The following is a 20,865-nucleotide window of genomic DNA, read 5'->3' as shown; positions in this document are numbered from 1 at the left end:
AGTACCAGGAACATATTATGGAACTAATTGAACAAAAAATGGTATTATTTCCAGATTGTGCAGGAAATTTACAAGAGCTAATGCATTCTACAAACCAAGTTAGTAAGCATACTGTGCAGTGTGGCTTTGATGCCCTAGAAGCATCTTGCAGGGCTGCAGTCACTGGTTCTGTATTGAGAAGACATGCTTGGCTGAAGGAGCAAACCTTGCCAGATCATGTCAAATCAAAATTACTAGATGCTCCGTTAAATAAGAACTATTTGTTTGACACCAAAGTAGAAGTTCTTAAAAAGATGGAAGAAAAAGCTAAATTTATGCAAACTGTTAAAGAATTCTTACAAGTGCAACCTCCTAGATTCAGTAGGCATTGCCCTTCAAAACACTGGTCCTTTCCAGCCCCTTCAGGCCGTCCCAGACAAGACCCAGGGGAAACAGGCCACCCAGACTACAATCTCAGGGTATGCAGAGATCTAAGCAATGGAGTGCCCCCCCCCTCCAAAAAACAGGGAGTGGTAAGCTGCCCCACTATGGAAAAAGTTCAAAATGACTTCTCAATTCTACTTCCCAGCCTTGCCCAACTGCTTGTGCCCCTAGGAGGAAAACTTGCCCTTCATGCAAAAACTGGATGTCCGTCACTCAGGACCACTGGGTCCTCAACATTCTATCCCAGGGGAACAAATTCTACTTCCATTCACTGCTAACCCCAAGCGGGTTTCCAGACCTTCCTCCAAACCAGTGGGCAGAGGCACAAAAGTAAGCACTTTCCCTGCTCAATGTCAGAGCTATTAAACCTGTTCCAGTAGAAAAAGGGTCAGGGTTTCTACTCCAGACTTTTCCTGGTGCCCAGAAAGGAGGGCTCTTGGTGCCCAATCCTGGGACTTTCAATTCTCAGCACCTTTCTGGTGGTCCCAAAATTCAAGATGCTTACCCTACAACAGGTTCTCCCTGTGCTAGCCAAGGATGCCTGGTTAGTCACTCTAGACTTAAAAGAAGCTTATCTGCACATCCCCTTAAGGGAATCTTGCAGGAAATATCTTTGTTTCAAGGCAGGATCTATGCACTATCAGTTCTCTGCACTTCCTTTTGGCTTATCTACTGCACCCAGAGTATTCACAAAATGCCTGGCTCCAGCCATTGCATACTGCAGGCAAAGAAATATCCAAAGTTACCCATACCTGTACGACTGCCTGATTCAGGCACTCAGTCAGGAATTGCTGCTTTAGCACCTGGCATTTGTAAAAAGCCTTCTCACTTCATTGGGGCACACCATCAACGAAAAGAAATCTCAACTGGTACCCAGAAAAAAGAGTGTATTCTTGGGAGCAAGCTTGGACACAACTTCCCAGATGGCATTTCTCACTTCAGAAAAACAGGACTATCTGACAGACTACTTCAAACAAATGGCCACCAGAACCCAGCTATCTGCAAGAAAAATACTGCAAGCCCTAGGGTTCATGCCCTCATGTATTCTTCTAATTCCATATGCAAGACTGCATATGAGGAAACTTCAGTGGTACTTAAGTCTTTGGTGCCAGCATTCTCAGGACCTAGAAACAGTCATTCCTGTCATACCTTGTCTAAGGGCAGAGTTCCTTTGGTGGGCGGAAGCATGCAACCGCAACAAGGGACTGCATTTCACTCAACCCCACACCACCCAAACCCTGACAACAGATGCATCAGACTATGCGTGGGGGGGCTCACATGGCAGGCAAATGCATTCAGGGCCACTGGAGCCCAAGGCAGATTCTCCTGCACATCAGTCAAAAAAAGATGCTAGCTGTAAAGAATGCTCTGACAGCTTTCAAATACCTAATCTTTCCAGGACAATTGCTGATAAAAACAGACAACATCACAGTCATGTGGTACATAAACAAGCAGGGGGGGGCCATTCTTAACCACTCTGCAGGCTATTAATGGCCCTGTGGAACACAGCCTTGAGCAACCAAGTCCATCTACAAGCTCAGTTCCTGCCAGGCAAACAAAATTCACTGGCTGAAGACTTAAACAGAAATCTCTTAGACCCACACGAGTGGAAATTGGAGCCCAACACCTTCATCCTTCTGATCCAGAGGTGAGGGACTCCAGAGCTGGATCTGTTTGCCTCCCCTGAGAACCACCAGTTAAGCAAATACTGCACCAGGAACCCTCACAGCAGGGTCTTGAAGGTGGATGCCCAATCCTTTCAATGGGAAAACCTCTCAATCTATGCCTTTCCCCCAATGCCCCTTCTCTCAAGAGTACTACTCAAGGTAAAACAAGACAGGCCAAGGGCAATTCTGATTGCCCAGGACTGGGCACACCAGCACTGGTACCCACTCCTCTGTAGCCTCACAACTGTGCCACTCTGGCACCTACACCAGACTCCTACCCTGCTGTCTCAGCAGGAGGGACAGATTTTGCATCCACAATTGCAAACCCTAAACCTTGCAGCCTGGTTTATCCCTTGAATACCCCACCAGTAACCCTCAGCAAACAGGTGCTGGACGTCATTCTTGAAGCCAGAAGGCCTAGTACTAGGAAATCCTATGCTGAAAAGTGGAAAAGATATTGTTCCTGGACTCAGTCTAAAGGAAAGGACACAGCTGTGCCCTCTTTACCTCTAATCCTGGATTAACTAGCAGAGCTACTCCACAGAGGCCTATCCTTCTCCTCCATTAAGATTTATGCCTCTGCCATCTCGGCTCATTGTAATACTGAGCCACCTGTATTCTCTCACCCTCTCATCAAACAGTTCGTGAGATGGGCTAACAATTTAAGGCCCACAAGGAGAGCACCCACCCCTGCCTGGGACCTTCACTTTGTACTGGAAAAGCTCACGCTTCCCCCTTTTGAACCTGCTGCTTCAGCAGAGTTAAAATTCCTCTCTTGGAAAAGAGCCTTGCTTTTAGCCATAACTTCAGCTAGAAGAGTGTCTGAGTTACATGCACTAATGGCTGTGGAACCCTTCATTATTTTCCATGCTGACAGGGTTTTCCTCAGGACGAACCCATCCTTTATGCCTAAGATGGTGTCCAGTATGGCTCTAAACCAATCTATCCATTTACCAACCTTCTTTCCTAACCCTCAGAATAAAGGGGAAAGGATCCTGCACTCTCTGGACATGCACAGACAGTTCAGGTTCTACCTTAATAGGACTAAGCCTTTCAGAAAATCTGACCAGCTGCTAGTCAGCTTTGCTACAGGGGCAGAGGGTAAGGCCATTTCAAAACAAATGAAAAAATTCAAGATGAACAACCAAGAAAAATAACCAGCAACAGCAAAAACAAGAAGAGTAGTGTAGCTTGAACAGCAACCTCCAACTTCCACTCACAAAATATAAGTGCAACGATTGTTGCAAAGCACAAATGGGATTAATAGTGTAATGTAAAAACACTCCAACACACAGTTGATGCCCAAAGGTAAATAGCGAAGATCAATATGCACTGCCACAATCCAAAACGCTAGGCAAATAGGTGAACAAACACATCCGCCAATGTGTAAAAAACAGTATTCTTTAATTGGAACATAAGAAACAGCAGCAAATGACACTAGTTTAGCGCTTTCATCTGCACCATCGCAGACTTCCTCAGAACTAGTGTATTCCATCATTGTCAGTTATTTAAAAACACATTTTGGCGCCAACATTTAAATCTTTTCTTAAAGAGACAGATATTGAAGCCATTCATCACAACTATAACATACATATAAGCCTTGTAAGCTGCAGTTAAATATCATGGTTTTCAACTGTAAATTATTATGGGTATGAAAATCAAGCTATGTGTCTAAACATTTTATATATAAAATTTTTTAATATATAATATAAAAAATTATGTATGCAAAAAATTGTACTAGAACGTACACATTCTAAATAATCTATACAGTCTAAAAATACTAATTAAAATAAACATAATTAATAAAATACTAAGAATCCAAAATCAAGAAAGGTTTGATGCTGATAAATTCATTAATACCTGGACTTCTAGTAGAGTCAGTGAGGATCTGCCATTTGCTCTCCTTACAGGCTAATCTAGTTTTCCAATCACCCCATGCGGTATTTCTTTTCCTCATCTATAATGAAAACAAAAATATATGTTCTTCCCAAATTCTTTGATATGTCTGTATAGTGCATTCTTGCAATCCTTTTTGAATTCTATAATAATGTTCGCTTTTTAGCTCCCTTTCTGTTTTGCCTATATAATAGGCTGAGCATATTTTACATAGAGCTAAATAAACTATATGTTTGGTACAACAATTGCCACCTATACTTCTTATCAATGTGTGGTTAATATCATCTAATATGATTTTACTATTGGTATTAATAAACTTGCATTGATTGCATCTTCCGCATTTACTGGTGAAGATTTCTCCTTTCTTGTTGTCCCCCTTCCTCGACTTTGTACTTTCCAACAACCTTTTTATATTAGGACCAGTCTTGTAGACAATTCTAGGTTTTTCTCCTAAGATCTTCTTATTGGAATCTATAACAGTAATAATATCCCAATATTTGTTGAGAATATCCCTTATTCTTACACTATGAGGGGTATATGTAAGAACACAAACTCTACCCATATGCCCATTCTCAGGATGTGTAATTTCGTTAATCTCCCTTATATGACCCAATAAGGGTTTATATTTAAACCCCCATTGGGATTTCACATATTCAATGGTTTCGTTAATCATACCAATGGGGTATCCTCTGTTTCCAAACAATTGTGTAAGAAGCTCCATTTCCACTTCCATAAATTCTTTGGTAGATGACATCCTGGCACATCGAATACATTGTCCTTTAATAATATTTTTAAATATATGTGGTGGATGTTCACTACCAAAATACAAATAATCATTGGAAAATGTACTTTTACGATGTACCTTAGAGGTGAATCCCCCATTGGTTAAACCAATGTAAACATCTAAATAAGCTATACCTTGATTACTAATATTGTGAGTGAACTTGAGAAATTGGGTGGTGCCATTAATATATTCAATAAAATCTATAATTTTCTCTTTAGGACCGTTCCACAAAATAAAAATATCGTCCAAAAATCTCACATAAAAGGAGATATGAGTAGAAAATTCACAAGTAGTAATAAATTCATTTTCCCAATCAGACATAACCAAGTTTGCAAAAATGGGGGCACAAGAGGCCCCCATAGCAACCCCCTTGCTTTGTCTGAAAAATTCTCCTTCAAAGATAATTGTGGTCCAAAACTAAACCCATCATATCTATGATTAAGTTGATTTTGTCCCAGGACATTTGCGAAAATTTCCTTAAACTGTTCCCAAACCTCTCAAGCCCTTCATCCTTAGGTATACTCGAGAACAAGTCACATACATCGATAGTGATTAATGTACAATGTTCAGTCCATATTTCAGGGGTAAGCTTGGCCAGAAAATCCCATGAATCCTTTATAATAAAAGGTACATTTTGGTAAATGTGTTTAGTCCATCTATCGAGGGTAACTCCGATGTTATAAGTCTTAGATCTTGAACCCGATATGATGGGTCTAAATGGTGGCTTGGTCAGGGATTTGTGTATTTTGGGTATCCCTACTATACGAGCCATGACCGGGTGATCCACCTTAAGAAACTTATATATATCTTCAGAAATACGATGGTCTATTAAGTATTCTTCCAAAATCAAATCAATTCTTCTAAAGCCTATGTTGATTTGGTTGATGGACACCATTTTGTAATTCCCTGATTGATGTAAAATGTTATATATCTCAGCTTTGTAAGCCATGTTGGAATAAATCACTGCCCCCCCCCCTTTATCGGGTTTCACGATTCTCACTTCTTTATTGTACATAATGTCATTCAAAACCGCTCTTTCTTGCTTAGTAATATTGTCATCCAATAAATCTTTGTTAGTTCGATACTCTCTAACAATATCTTTTTTCAAATAATAAATGTCTTTACATACCATTTGATCAAAAACATTCACCTGCGTGTTGCTATGGGGAACGAAAGTGCTTTAGGCACATATATACTACTACCTTCCTTGTTACCATCAAATAATAGAGCAAGATTGAGCCTCCTACTGAATAATTTGATTTCTTTGATGTGGTCAACTAAATTGAATTTGTTAGAAGGTACAAATTTCATGCCTTTACTTAAAAGGGAGCACAATTCATCCTGAATGGCTATATCTGTATAATTATGATTTTATCAGCATCAAACCTTTCTTGATTTTGGATTCTTAGTATTTAATTATGTTTATTTTAATTATGTTTATTTTAATTAGTATTTTTAGATTGTATAGATTATTTAGAATGCGTACGTTATAGTACAATTTTTTGCATACAAAAAAAAAATTTTTTACATCTATAAGTTTTTATATACAAAATGTTTAGACACACAGTTTCATTTTCATATTTACAATAACCTACAGTTGAAAACCATGATATTTAACTGTAGCTCACCAGGCTTATATGTATGTTATAGTTGTGATGAATGGTTTCAATATCTGTCTCTTTAAGAAAAGATTTAAATGTTGGCGCCAAAATGTGTTTTAAAATAACTGACAATGATGGAATACACTAGTTCTGAGGAAGTCTGCGATGGTGCAGATGAAAGCGCTAAACTAGTGTCATTTGCTGCTGTTTCTTATGTTCCAATTAAAGAATACTGTTTTTTACACATTGGCGGATGTGTTTGTTCACCTATTTGCCTAGCGTTTTGGATTGTGGCAGTGCATATTGAACTTCGCTATTTACCTTTGGGCATCAACTGTGTGTTGGAGTGTTTTTCGTGTGAGGAGGCTACGCAACACTACACTATTAATCCCATTTGTGCTTTGCAACAATCGTTGCACTTATATTTTGTGAGTGGAAGTTGGAGGTTGCTGTTCAAGCTATGCTACTCTTCTTGTTTTTGCTGTTGCTGGTTATTTTTCTTGGTTGTTCATCTTGAATTTTTTCATTGGTTGTTGTTGTCAGCGATGGCGGAAGCAGTGGAAGGAGCGTCGGCTGTATCGAACAGCGATGAAGTTATTTTACTAAGGGCTGAAGTAGCTGGATTACAACTAGATGTTAAGAAACTCACGGATTTGGTCACGTCTTTACTCAAGTCTACTCAGGGTAACGGAATCAATGAACGTACATCGTCGCATAAGGGTTCACCAAGGGCTCAGGTTAACCCATGCAATGATTTAGTTCTTACTGTTGGGACAAACGAGGATATCCCGAACGGGCAGGGCTGTGAGATTAACTATGATTCTCTTCATAGACCATGCAACATTGACATGGTTCTTAAGGACAGTGACGAAATGGAAACTCCGGAGAAGGACTTTACATTTGATTTCAGCTTTTTCCACAGTCGAGTGGAAGCTGAGAATAGAGGAGCTAAACCCAAAAATATTCTACCCCAAAGGACTTATTCTACCATGGCTAGTATGCCAAACACCAAATTCAAAGGTACTGTACATAGTGAATTTCATTCACAGTCTAAAGACAAAAATGAAGGAAAAAAGAAAGTTGTGAATGGTAAACATGCAGTTAGTCACAACCATGCTATTGACAACTTTCTTAAGAATGAATATATTTTTGATTCCAACACTTTTGATTCTAATAATGTGACAACATTTAACAAAATACATTGTGATGGAGATGAATGTGAAACTATTAAGAATAGTATATATAGTTTGGGTAATAATTTTATACAAATACAAAACACTAAGGTTGATCAAGCTTATTTAACACAATGCATTAAATCCCGGGTAGTTCCTAAGGGAATAAGATTTTTTAAACTGCCCATGGGAGTGGAGTATAATGAAAGAATTATTACTGAATTTAACAGTTTATTTGACGAATTTGGGTTTTTGTATATGAAATTATTATTGAAATGTTATGATGAGAAGTTAAACGCCTTAGTGGACGAAGTGGAAAATGTAAATGAAATGATTTTACGTTACCCTTTATTTGAGCAATGGAGTGAGCTATACCACAAACAATTTCACATGGCGGACACTACGGCAGAAAACATTTATCGTAGAAAAAACAAAAAGTTAGAACGTGACATAGAGTTATATAAAACATTCAAAGCATATGTTTGGCCACAAGATAGGAAGATTAGATCAGAAGAAGGACATACATATTACAAAGGTAGGAGGGAGATGAATAGACATGAGAATTTTCAGGGAGGAAGACACCATCAGAATTACGGCAAAACACATTTTCAGAGCCACAGGAAGCACAATTACGATTAACCTCGATTCATGAGGGTAATACAGTTTGTACTGTTTTCAGTAAGGAAGAGTTTATTACAAATCAGGATGTCACCTTGAATAGAGCTGAACAGACATTACAAACAATGACGGAGGATAAGCCTCACATTAGAAACTTCCAAGGTTTTAAGGTATTTAATTATACAGATATAGCCATTCAGGATGAATTGTGCTCCCTTTTAAGTAAAGGCATGAAATTTGTACCTTCTAACAAATTCAATTTAGTTGACCACATCAAAGAAATCAAATTATTCAGTAGGAGGCTCAATCTTGCTCTATTATTTGATGGTAACAAGGAAGGTAGTAGTATATATGTGCCTACAGAATTAAAGAGAAAAAGCACTTTCGTTCCCCATAGCAACACGCAGGTGAATGTTTTTGATCAAATGGTATGTGAAGACATTTATTATTTGAAAAAAGATATTGTTAGAGAGTATCGAACTAACAAAGATTTATTGGATGACAATATTACTAAGCAAGAAAGAGCGGTTTTGAATGACATTATGTACAATAAAGAAGTGAGAATCATGAAACCCGATAAGGGGGGGGGGGGGCAGTGATTTATTCCAACATGGCTTACAAAGCTGAGATATATAACATTTTACATCAATCAGGGAATTACGAAATGGTTTCCATCAACCAAATCAACATAGGCTTCAGAAGAATTGATTTGATTTTGGAAGAATACTTAATAGACCATTGTATTTCTGAAGATATATATAAGTTTCTTAAGGTTGATCACCCGGTCATGGCTCGTATAGTAGGGATACCCAAAATACATAAATCCCTGACCAAGCCACCATTTAGACCCATCATATCGGGTTCAAGATCTAAGACTTATAACATCGGAGTTACCATCGATAGATGGACTAAACACATTTACCAAAATGTACCTTTTATTATAAAGGATTCATGGGATTTTCTGGCCAAGCTTACCCCTGAAATATGGACTGAACATTGTACATTAATCACTATCGATGTATGTGATTTGTTCTCGAGTATACCTAAGGAGGAAGGGCTTGAGAGGTTTGGGAACAGTTTAAGGAAATTTTCGCAAATGTCCTGGGACAAAATCAACTTAATCATAGATATGATGGGTTTAGTTTTGGACCACAATTATCTCACTTTTGAAGGAGAATTTTTCAGACAAAGCAAGGGGGTTGCTATGGGGGCCTCTTGTGCCCCCATTTTTGCAAACTTGGTTATGTCTGATTGGGAAAATGACTTTATTACTACTTGTGAATTTTCTACTCATATCTCCTTTTATGTGAGATTTTTGGACGATATTTTTATTTTGTGGAACGGTCCTAAAGAGAAAATTATAGATTTTATTGAATATATTAATGGCACCACCCAATTTCTCAAGTTCACTCACAATATTAGTAATCAAGGTGTAGTTTATTTAGATGTTTACATTGGTCTAACCAATGGGGGATTCACCTCTAAGGTACATCGTAAAAGTACATTTTCCAATGATTATTTGTATTTTGGTAGTGAACATCCACCACATATATGTAAAAATATTATTAAAGGACAATGTATTCGATGTGCCAGGATGTCATCTACCAAAGAATTTATGGAAGTGGAAATGGAGCTTCTTACACAATTGTTTGGAAACAGAGGATACCCCATTGGTATGATTAACGAAACCATTGAATATGTGAAATCCCAATGGGGGTTTAAATATAAACCCTTATTGGGTCATATAAGGGAGATTAACGAAATTACACATCCTGAGAATGGGCATATGGGTAGAGTTTGTGTTCTTACATATACCCCTCATAGTGTAAGAATAAGGGATATTCTCAACAAATATTGGGATATTATTACTGTTATAGATTCCAATAAGAAGATCTTAGGAGAAAAACCTAGAATTGTCTACAAGACTGGTCCTAATATAAAAAGGTTGTTGGAAAGTACAAAGTCGAGGAAGGGGGACAACAAGAAAGGAGAAATCTTCACCAGTAAATGCGGAAGATGCAATCAATGCAAGTTTATTAATACCAATAGTAAAATCATATTAGATGATATTAACCACACATTGATAAGAAGTATAGGTGGCAATTGTTGTACCAAACATATAGTTTATTTAGCTCTATGTAAAATATGCTCAGCCTATTATATAGGCAAAACAGAAAGGGAGCTAAAAAAGCGTATTTACGAACATTATTATAGAATTCAAAAAAAGGATTGCAAGAATGCACTATACAGACATATCAAAGAATTTGGGGAAGAACATATATTTTTGTTTTTCATTATAGATGAGGAAAAAGAAATACCGCATGGGGGTGATTGGAAAACTAGATTAGCCTGTAAGGAGAGCAAATGGCAGATCTTCACTGACTCTACTAGAAGTCCAGGTATTAATGATTTTATCAGTATCAAACCTTTCTTGATTTTGGATTCTTAGTATTTCATTAATTATGTTTATTTTAATTAGTATTTTTAGATTGTATAGATTATTTAGAATGCGTACGTTATAGTACAATTTTTTGCATACAAAAATTTTTTACATCTATAAGTTTTTATATACAAAATGTTTAGACACACAGTTTCATTTTCATATTTACAATAACCTACAGTTGAAAACCATGATATTTAACTGTAGCTTACCAGGCTTATATGTATGTTATAGTTGTGATGAATGGTTTCAATATCTGTCTCTTTAAGAAAAGATTTAAATGTTGGCGCCAAAATGTGTTTTAAAATAACTGACAATGATGGAATACACTAGTTCTGAGGAAGTCTGCGATGGTGCAGATGAAAGCGCTAAACTAGTGTCATTTGCTGCTGTTTCTTATGTTCCAATTAAAGAATACTGTTTTTTACACATTGGCGGATGTGTTTGTTCACCTATTTGCCTAGCGTTTTGGATTGTGGCAGTGCATATTGAACTTCGCTATTTACCTTTGGGCATCAACTGTGTGTTGGAGTGTTTTTCGTGTGAGGAGGCTACGCAACACTACACTTTTAATCCCATTTGTGCTTTGCAACAATCGTTGCACTTATATTTTGTGAGTGGAAGTTGGAGGTTGCTGTTCAAGCTACGCTACTCTTCTTGTTTTTGCTGTTGCTGGTCATTTCAAAACAAACCATTTCCAAATGGATAGCACACTGCATCCATTTCTGCTGCAAGCACCATGGAAACCCAACCTCTCAGGGGGTCAGAACGCATTCCACTAGGACTACATCTACCTCTACAGCATTTCTCAGGGGAGTCCCTACCAGGAATATTCTGGAAGCTGCAACCTGGAGTTCTGTACACAACTTCACCAAGCATTACCACTTGCCTATCTTTTCCAAATCCAGGGATGGATTTGCTATAGCAGTGTTGCAAGGCCTACTAGCCAGCCCTAACACTTCTTAACTGCTTCCACCCTTCCTCAGCTTTGGAAATCAACCCAAGTGTGATGACTGCAACAATGAAACACGAAGAACATAGTACAGTTGTGTACACTTGAATGTAGATGTTCAAGTTATTCACTGTTGCAGTCCTGGTTTCCCTCCCTCCAGCCCCCTGGCTTTCACTATCTATCCACCTCTCCTCTCTATGGCTATTCCTAATGGCATTGGTATTTACTTTTTACTGGTGGTGTTCCCCATCATATACTAGCTCCCTATTTGGGGGCTCCTGACATTTGGAGCAAGAAAAACTGATGTAATGGCATCGGCTGCCTGTTTTATACCCCTGACAACCTGACGTCATGGAAGAAGTGACAGCATCTGACACAGAAATACTAAGACTCTGGTATTCGAGCCGACTGAGGGCTACCTGCAGGCAGAGATTACCCAAGTGTGATGACTGCAACAGTGAATACACTCGAACATCTATATTTGTGGTAAGTGTACAAAACTGCGCTTTCCCCAAGGTCATCGATTATACTGCAAAATTCATTTTTACTTACTTAAAAGTAACAATATACAATACTTAAGAATCTATAGCATATACTGCATCACTGTATAAAACACATTTACAATATATCACTAAACGTGCCCACAAAACACTTCATTCTGAAAGTGTTCAAAAGTATTAGCATTGTAAGATTAACCACCACACTAGAACCAATACAGCATGCTTATGAAAAATGCAGATTCAGGGCACAGAGTACATTAAATCTCTATTTCAGCATGTCTCAAGAAGCATAAAGATTTACTGACTAAAATACTTAGCAAAGTAGTGCAACTTTCAGTCAACATTATTGTACTAATATCATATAGACATTACATATAGCAAGTCTTTTCTTCCTTCCACACACCAATCAATTAAACAGTATCTAGTAACTGTGTACGATTAAGATAACACAAAATTAATAAAAGATCAAGAAGAATAAATGTATTGAGTAAAAAAAAAAAATCACAGCTAACTTAGTCTGACAAGACATCATTTTTTAGTATCCTCACAATCAAATGAAGGCACCCAGCAATGATAACTCAATCTAAAAAAATGAAAACATTCCTAATAGGAAGATGTCCAGGTATAATGCCACATATTTCAGGAAAGCTATTGAGCATGATCATACTCCAGAAAAAAGGGACATACTTTTTCTTCAGAATTACAGAAGTAAAATACCTAAATGACATGTTTATTCATACCAAATGAGTAGTAATGTCTTAAACATCATTACTGTATGCCAGTACGTGTTAAATGTATATTTATCTATAATGAAAATTCTGGGGTTATAGGTTCATAGGTTCATACTAGGCTATCTGCCCTAGGGCATTTATAAGCCTAGCCAGAATGTGTTTGGCTTTCGCCACCCATTTTAAATTTATTTTGCTATGCCCTTTTTCGAGGTTAGTATACTGTGCCTCTGTCTAACAGTGACACAGAAGTGATACCCGGGGTAAACCTATGATCTCTCATCCACTCATCAGGATTCCTTTTGAATAGAGTCAATGAGGGACTCTGCCTAACCTGGACTGGGATTTTATTCCAGAGTGAAGGGAGCCTCTGGGTTATGAATCTGTCCCTCCAGCATGTCCTGTTTATTTCAGTGCTGAGGTTCAAGTCTCTCGAGCACGTAGCTCGATGGGGTTTGGATTTTCTGAGGTGCAGCATGTCCATTATTTCCGGGTTGGACATGGCTTTGTACGTCAGGCACAGATCGCCTCTGAACAGGCGGTATGCCACTGAGTAGAGCTGGAGTTTCTTTAACCGGGCAGCATATGGCATCTGTTTGAGCCCTTTGATCCTCTTGGTGAGGTACTTTTGGGGTCTTTCCAGTTGCTGCAGGTGTCTGGTAAGGTACATCCCAAAAGGGGCATTGTACTCAATTATGGGCCTGATGAGGGATGAGTAAAGAGGCACGATGACCTCCCCTGATCTAGATGTGAATCCCTTCATGATTAGGTGGGCTATATAAAATGTTTTTCTAACCACTTTGGCCATGTGGTTGTCAAATGAGAGATTGCTATCAACTTGGGTCCCCAGGTCCCTAATTACTTCTGTGGTAATTTGTGGGCACTTTGTTTTTGCCAAAGGGGATGACTATACACTTTTTGGCATTTAGCTTGAGGCCATGGCTCTGGCACCAGTTGTCTGTTTCTATGAGGCCCTTTTGGAGGATGCTTGTGTTGGCTGGAGAGTCGATTATGGCGCCCAGTTTGCAGTCATCTGCGAACTTGGTCAGCCACAGTCCTTCCGTGTTGGCCTGTACCTCCGAGAAATATATACCGAACAAGAGAGGTCCCAGGACTGAGCCTTGTGGGACACCACTTGTAACTGGTTTGAAGTCTGACATGGCTCCAGCAATTCTAACCATGTGGGTTCTGTCCTTGAGCCAGTTTGCAATCCATCTAGTGACATAGGGGTTTATATTTAAGCTGGTGAGCTTATCTATAATGCCCGAGTGGGGTATTGTATAAGGCTTTTGCGAGTTCCGGGTAGGCTGTGTGGACCACCTTCCCCTCGTCAATGGCCTTGGTGACTGTTTCAAAGAAATCAACCAGGTTTAAGAGGCAGGATCTGCCCTTAACAAAGCCGAACTGGGTAGGATTCAGTGTTTTGTCTTGGTGAGTTATCTCACCAAGACAAAAAAGTAGCAAGCAAGCAATATCTCACCAAAATGTAAAAAAAAACTATGCACCAGTAGTTCTGTGTTGAAACTGAGGTGGCTTTTATACATTTATCTCAAAGTACACGAGTCATTAAGTAGCAGATAAGCAGTTGGCACCGAGCTGTATTCTTATATCAGTCATAGAAAAAGATTGCCTTTTGTCTTAAACCATATTTCAGAATTAATAAGTGAACCTAAAAATGAAACTGCAAGTTTAGTTTATGTTTGTTGAAGTTATAGAACATCTGATCTCAGAGAAAACCACTTTTCATCCAGCTACAGAAGTGAAAACATTTGCCTGACTTTAGTATCCCCTCCTGTGTAAGTTAATTTATTGTAAACTGATCTGAAGAGGAACCATAGAAACCTTCTGTGGTTGTTCCTACTGTACTACATATATATGAATTTTTGTTTTGATTTTAATTGCAGGTTACGGTCTCCACTGTCACAGAGCCATCATTACCATATGTAAACTGATTGGAATTGAAGACATGTATGCAAAAATTTCTGGATCCAAAAATCTGCTCAACGTTACTCGAGCTCTTTTTCTGGGATTGGCAAAGCAAGTAAGTTGAAATTTTCAACTGGCTGTGAAAATTTTTCTGCATGTTAAAAGTTTTGTTTTTCAAGAATACCCCAACTGCTTTATTACCTTTATTATTATATTGGCTATGTGACCAGAATATTCTTACACAATAATGTTCATTCTTGCACAGAGTAATGCTAATTACATTTTACAGAATGGATATATTGGCTGAAGTGACTTATTATCTTTTTTGAGGGGTCTTTTCATATCTCAGTTCAAGGGCTATCTGTACTAGTTTGTGTAATATTTCTGCATCATCTCATTGAGAAGTTACAGCAATGAGATCTTTGAGGGCAAAAGGTCATTGCTGTAACTTGGAATGTAAGTTGATGTAGCCCACTTCATGAGTACACTTACCCAGCTTGCTTTTATAGAACTAAGTGACAGGCTGATAGGAACACTAATTGGATGTTTTACAGTAGTGCTGGTACACTTCAGTGAGCAGTCTAGTGTTATCACTGACCCAGTGATTAGGTGTTTGTAATTGTAATGATTTCTTGGTGGGTTCTAAGAATGGGTTGTCCTTCCAACCAGTTCCCACCACTCATAAGTTGTCGGAAGTTCCCATTTTTCTCGGACAGATGAGCACCTGTTATGACATACAGCTTGATATAACACATTGATTACATAAGCTGCGTTCTTCTTACTTTTTTATGCTGTTTGAGTAACTCATGTCTTGTTTTGTTGTTATTACTGTAAGTTGCTGCTTTGACATACTTCTTCAATGTGATAACCAATGTATAGTGTTTTCCAGCTACTTTAGCTGTGTAAGAGCAGGAAAAAAAAACACTTCTTGGCACTAGTGAGAGTCTTCAATTTCACATCATATGGGCCAATCATTCAGCATCTTAGACTTCACTTGCAGGACTGCCCAGGGCCATGTCTTTTTGACGGTAAGTCCAGGTTATCCTATGGACAGACTCCTTATAGTAAAACTCCACCTTCTCATACAGTTTAACTCAATTCTTAAGTTTGCTTTTCTCCCTACAGTATGATTCCAGAATTCTATAGGTACTAGAAACCTGTTTGTACTGTATAAAACTTTAATTTCCTTGCCTTGGAAGAAGAGAAAGACCACCCACATTTTAATTTAAACTTAACTTCTTACATAATTTGTCTCTGCTGCATGACATACCACAGACACAGAGAAATCTGAAGTTTATCCCAGTCAGGTACTGCTGACAGTCTTAGGTTCATAGGTGTGTACTAGGCTAATGACCTTTACAAGCCTAGGCCATAGAAGTGCCCTGGCATCGTGCTACCCGACGTTAGTTCCCAGTGCCTCTATCAAGTAGAGCCACTGGAGTGATCCCTGGAGTGAACTTTCTATTACCCATCCACTCATCAAAATTTCTCTTGAAGAGGGAAAACGAGGTGCTCTGCTTGACATGTATGGGAAGTCTATTCCAGAGCATGAGCAGTCTCTGGGTGAGGAACCTGTCCCTCCAGCATGTTCTGTTGGTTGTGGTAATGAGGCTGGGTTCTCTGGAGCATGTGGTGAGGAGGAATTGGGATTTCTTTAGATGTAGCATTTCTAACAGAGCTGGGTTAGACATGGCTTTGTAAGTCAAGCAGAGATCACCTCTAAGTAGGCGATATGAGACCGAGAATAGCTGGAGTCTTTTGAGTCTGTCCATGTAGGACGTGTGTTTAATGCCTAGGATCCTCTTCGTGGGGTACTGCTGTGGCCTCTTCAGCTGTTGCAGGTGTCTAGTGAGGTACATGCCAATTGGGGCATTATACTCTATGACTGGGCTAATAAGGGAAGAGTGAAGAGAGAAACAATGACCTCTTTCTTCCTGGATGCAAAATCCTAGGTAATGAGATGTGCCACATAGAAAGACTTTCTGACCACAGTGCCAGTGTTGTGGTTGAAGGAGAGGTTGCTGGCGACCTGCGTCCCCAGATCTCTTATAACGCCTTCAGTGTTCAGTGGGCTCCCATCTATGTGGTAATTAGTGGGAACTGAGTTTATACCAAAGGGGATGACGACTGGCGTTAAGCTTAAGGCCATGGTTCCAATACCAGTCGTTGGTCTCAGTGAGGCCTTTCTGTAGGATGTCTGCATCACATGGGGAGTTAGTAATAGCTCCCAGCTTGCAGTCGTCTGCGAACTTGGTCAGCCAGAGTCTCTTTGTGCTGGCCTGGACTTCTGAGAGGTAGATGCCAAACAGGAGAGGACCAATCCCTGTGGGACTCCACTCGTGACTGGTCAACAGTCTGACTTGAAGTTCGCTACTTTCACACTGTGCGTTCTGTGAGCCAATTTGCAACCCACCTAGTGATATAGGGGTTGATTCCTACTTATACAGATAATTAGTCCTTCTGATGTCCAAAGAGCAGCAGTTTCTGTAACAAAAAAAAGGGGGGGGGGGTGAAAGAGCAGTGACAGTTTTGACACCTGAGGGAAAAGTGTGGGGAGGAGAGGATAGTAAATTCATCTTGAACTATGAGAAGATACTTTGAACAAAATCCTACAATTTACTTTTTCGGTTGCAGCTGCATAACTTCTTGGTATACTGAAAAACACGGCATGAGAAATGGACAAATGAGGGCCATTTAAGATATAAAAGAAGCAGTCTTGTTACAGAAGTTATACAAGATGACAGTGACTGACACTTATCCCAGTATATGTCATTGGCATGGGAATACACCACTACTTACTTACTTTTAGCATGACTCATATAAAGCAGACTTGGAATTTTGGCGACATTCGTATGCTGCTCCTGATGCCCCAAGAGAGATGAAAGTTTTTGTAATTCTATGGCAGATTGCAGTGTTACGTCGTGCAGACAGCCTGTGGCTGACTTTTGGGTAGCCTCCATTAGGTGTCCCCTCACCTCTTTCTCCTTGTAAGCCTCAGTCATTCAGTAGGCCAGCAAGTGAGGTGGCTAAGGAAGGAGCTGGGTCAACAAGATGGTCGTCTTTTGACATGTTGAAGTATTATGGTCTTCAACTTCACTCTACACTTGTCTAGGTTCCAAATTCTTCTCTGAGATAGGTGTGGGGAGGGCTGGTGGGCCTCAACCTCCTTCCAGTTTCCACGATTGGGGGGGGGATCCCTGAGTTTGTCCATTGTTTTGCGGTTGTGGTGGAACCGCATTGGTACTGCTGCTTTTGGAGTGTCAGAGTCTTGCCATTTTCTCCCCTCATAGAGGCCTCCTGTCCTTTGAGTTTGGGTTAACCCCCCCTCTCCCTTTTTTCAGCATCAGTCCTTTAGTACAGAAATGAACCTTCTCCTTGCATGGCTTCCCAATCTCCTTAGACTGAATGAACCACGGGCTCATGGTGTGAGCTTCCACCAATAGTCAGTGTTGGGTCTTTGTAGATTACAGAAGGCCAAGGGGAGGGCATTGCACCTCCTTCAGTTGCAGCTTCTTCCTAGGTTTTCCTGATTCTTACTCAGTCTGGTGAGGGTGGTGTCTGTTTGGCTGACAGTGGAATCACATATTACCAAAACATTACCATGGGTGTATGCAATCTCAGTTGGCTATAAGTGCTTATGTTGTGCACCCTTTCTATTCTTAAGAGGTATATGTACTGGCTATGAGCATGTCGAGTAAAGTTAAGTGCGTTGCTGTTTGAACCATTTGCTGAGGTTTCATAGTTACAAAGACATGCGTCTGGAGCGTTTCTCCCCAGGCCTCCTCTGAAAATTGACTTTGTTCCAAGTCAGACTTTCCTGGTAAACAAGTGTTAAATAAATATAGTCCTTAGTGTGGGAGGCTTAGGCAATGTTCTCCTAACCTCAGCATAAGTTGACACAGTGAAGGTGTTGTGTGTACATGTTGTGCCTGTCAGATGTGTTTTGTGGTGAGAAGATATCCTCCAAATTTGGCACATATATTTAGTCTTCCTGAAGTACAGTAAAAGTTTTTTTCTTAAAAACGTGAGGCAGTTGCTACACTACCTCAAAATAACTAGTGATGTTCTTATGGCAACAATAGCCTTTTGTTTATATGGGATGAATTCTGGCTAGGATACAACTGACCAGCTTCACAAAGCTCTGGCTTCCTCCCACACCAACACTCTTGACTGCTGTTTGGCCAGCCCTTTGGAAATCAGCAGTCAGTGTGTAGAAATCTTCAGTACTTCCTTGCCACCACGAGAGGAAGAGTAATGAAGCTTCACAGGCATAACAATCAGCTTCAGGCTTCATTTCTGTCAGATAAGTCTCCATAGGGGAACCCTTCCACACAAAAATATTGCCCTGTTAAGAAAAAGTTTATATAGTTTGTTTTGACTAAAAGTGTTATTTCCCCTTTTAAGCAGCTCGATATTTTTTCGCTATATTGGGCGTTTCCTGAAAGGAACTGCTATGTTAGCATGGAGCTTTGTTTTTTGGGGGGGGCAATTTTGGTCATAACATATGTACTACTTGTGTAAACTTTGGTTTGTGTAAATTTAAAGATTTAGGAAGTATATTTCATGGGCAGAAAATGTTTGGAAATGTTTTAATGCTTGTGTACAGTTTGTGACAACTTACCTGCTTACATATAGTTTCAGTGTGCTTTTGGAAGAGTATTTTGTTTTGCACATGATTTTTTATGTTCTGCTTATGTTTTTACAATGAAGGGGACCATGAGGAGAAATACGTGTGTATGTGTGCGCTACTTGTGAACACTTGTTGGACAACTTTCCTTCTGACTAACTTGTCCAGTAGCACTTACCAATATCCTGGCTTTTTCCTTTGATTATGGCATGGATACTAACACAACCAGCCATGAGGGCTGTTACTCCACTGTACCTAATAATTAAGAAAAAAAGAGAGAGCCCTTGGCTGCCAACAGGGAGCTCTGATAGTTCCTCAGCTGCTGGTGATTTAAACTGCAGTAACCAACTGCTTTTCCTCAGAGCACTCGCTTTCTTTTCTGGATTCCTGTGGTGTAGTTCTTTCAATTGTCATGGACCAGTTCAGCCATGTCCTGTATGGTTGTTCCATTGTCTGATATGGCCATGAGAGAATCATCATCATATGTTGGTCTAGAGATGCTTCTCAGGATAGCAGGGAAAGAGACCTCTTGTTGGGGTTGATGTACCGTATCCTAGTCATTTTTCTTCCAGGGTGATTGATTCCTTCAAAGAAAAAACAAAGGGTTAGACATTGCATATCTATAGACATGGAATATGTTAGCAGAGATGATTTTCTTACCTTAACCAGGCAATGCAAGGCTGTTAATCCTGTTGCTCAGAAATCCTTATCTGAAGGCAATATCAGTAAAGAGATTTCTAAAGAAACGTCAGAGGATCTGTCACTGATGGAAATGGAACTTCTGTAGATTCACAAGCCTAAAACTCTGATTCTGAGGAAACTTGGTCTTGTCCACCTCCCTTGAAGGAATTTTCCTTTCAAAGACTGTTTCCTGGATGAAAATTATCTCAAGCTACCAAATTCTTGTTTTCTTCTCTTAGAATCCACCCAGCTGCCATTTCGAACTCTTCATCAACTGGAAACAAGCTTTTGGTCAATACTAATGTTTTGCCAGTGGATAAAAAAGGTAAAAATGAGCAGATTTGAAAGAGAAGTTTCTCCTCTTCTACATTGTCACACAAAATTAACTACCAAGCACACACATGGTTTATACTGAGCTTTGCAGACAGTTTGAGGAAATCTTCTGCCACACCTCTTCAGAGTGTAACTCCTTTCTGAATCCTTTTATTTCTAATCTATCCCAAAATGTCTGATCATGCTTTGAAGAGTGTTTAGGATTCTGCGATACAACACAGTAGAGCCTGTGCTGCCACCAGGATGTTGTGATAGTGTCTAGGCTCACTGCTTCTGCAACAGATTTGAGGAGATTGGTCATGTTGTAAATCCAGAAATTTGCTGATGAATTAAAGTCTGAAAACTTTAAATGCTAATTTAGATAAGCAGGTTTTGTTTGGCCTATCTGTTACTCGCATCCACAAACAATTTGATGAAACTGGGAAGTAATTCAGACAGAGTCTAAGATTTCTGATGTCCCCCATTACAAATCTCTGAAATCTTTTACTCCTTTTAAGGAGCAAAACTAGCAATCCCT

At 39.5% G+C, this 20,865-nt stretch overlaps 1 protein-coding gene across 1 annotated transcript in view; it reads left to right on the top strand.

Annotated features, from left to right (window-relative positions):
• Nucleotides 1-20,865, top strand: part of MRPS5 (mitochondrial ribosomal protein S5) — a 1,107,643-nt gene that overhangs the window by 1,033,451 nt on the left and 53,327 nt on the right. Inside the window, exon 10 of the mRNA XM_044057334.1 lies at nucleotides 14,686-14,822. Within this exon, the coding sequence (XP_043913269.1) occupies nucleotides 14,686-14,822 (137 nt within the window). The remainder of the gene's footprint in view (nucleotides 1-14,685; nucleotides 14,823-20,865) is intronic.

Source organism: Protopterus annectens, chromosome 1.part2 (assembly GCF_019279795.1).
Source record: "Protopterus annectens isolate FY-2018-M chromosome 1.part2, PAN1.0, whole genome shotgun sequence".
NCBI lineage: Eukaryota > Metazoa > Chordata > Ceratodontiformes > Protopteridae > Protopterus > Protopterus annectens.
Note: the sequence above shows the minus strand (reverse complement) of the source record. Positions and strands in the feature narration are given on the sequence as shown.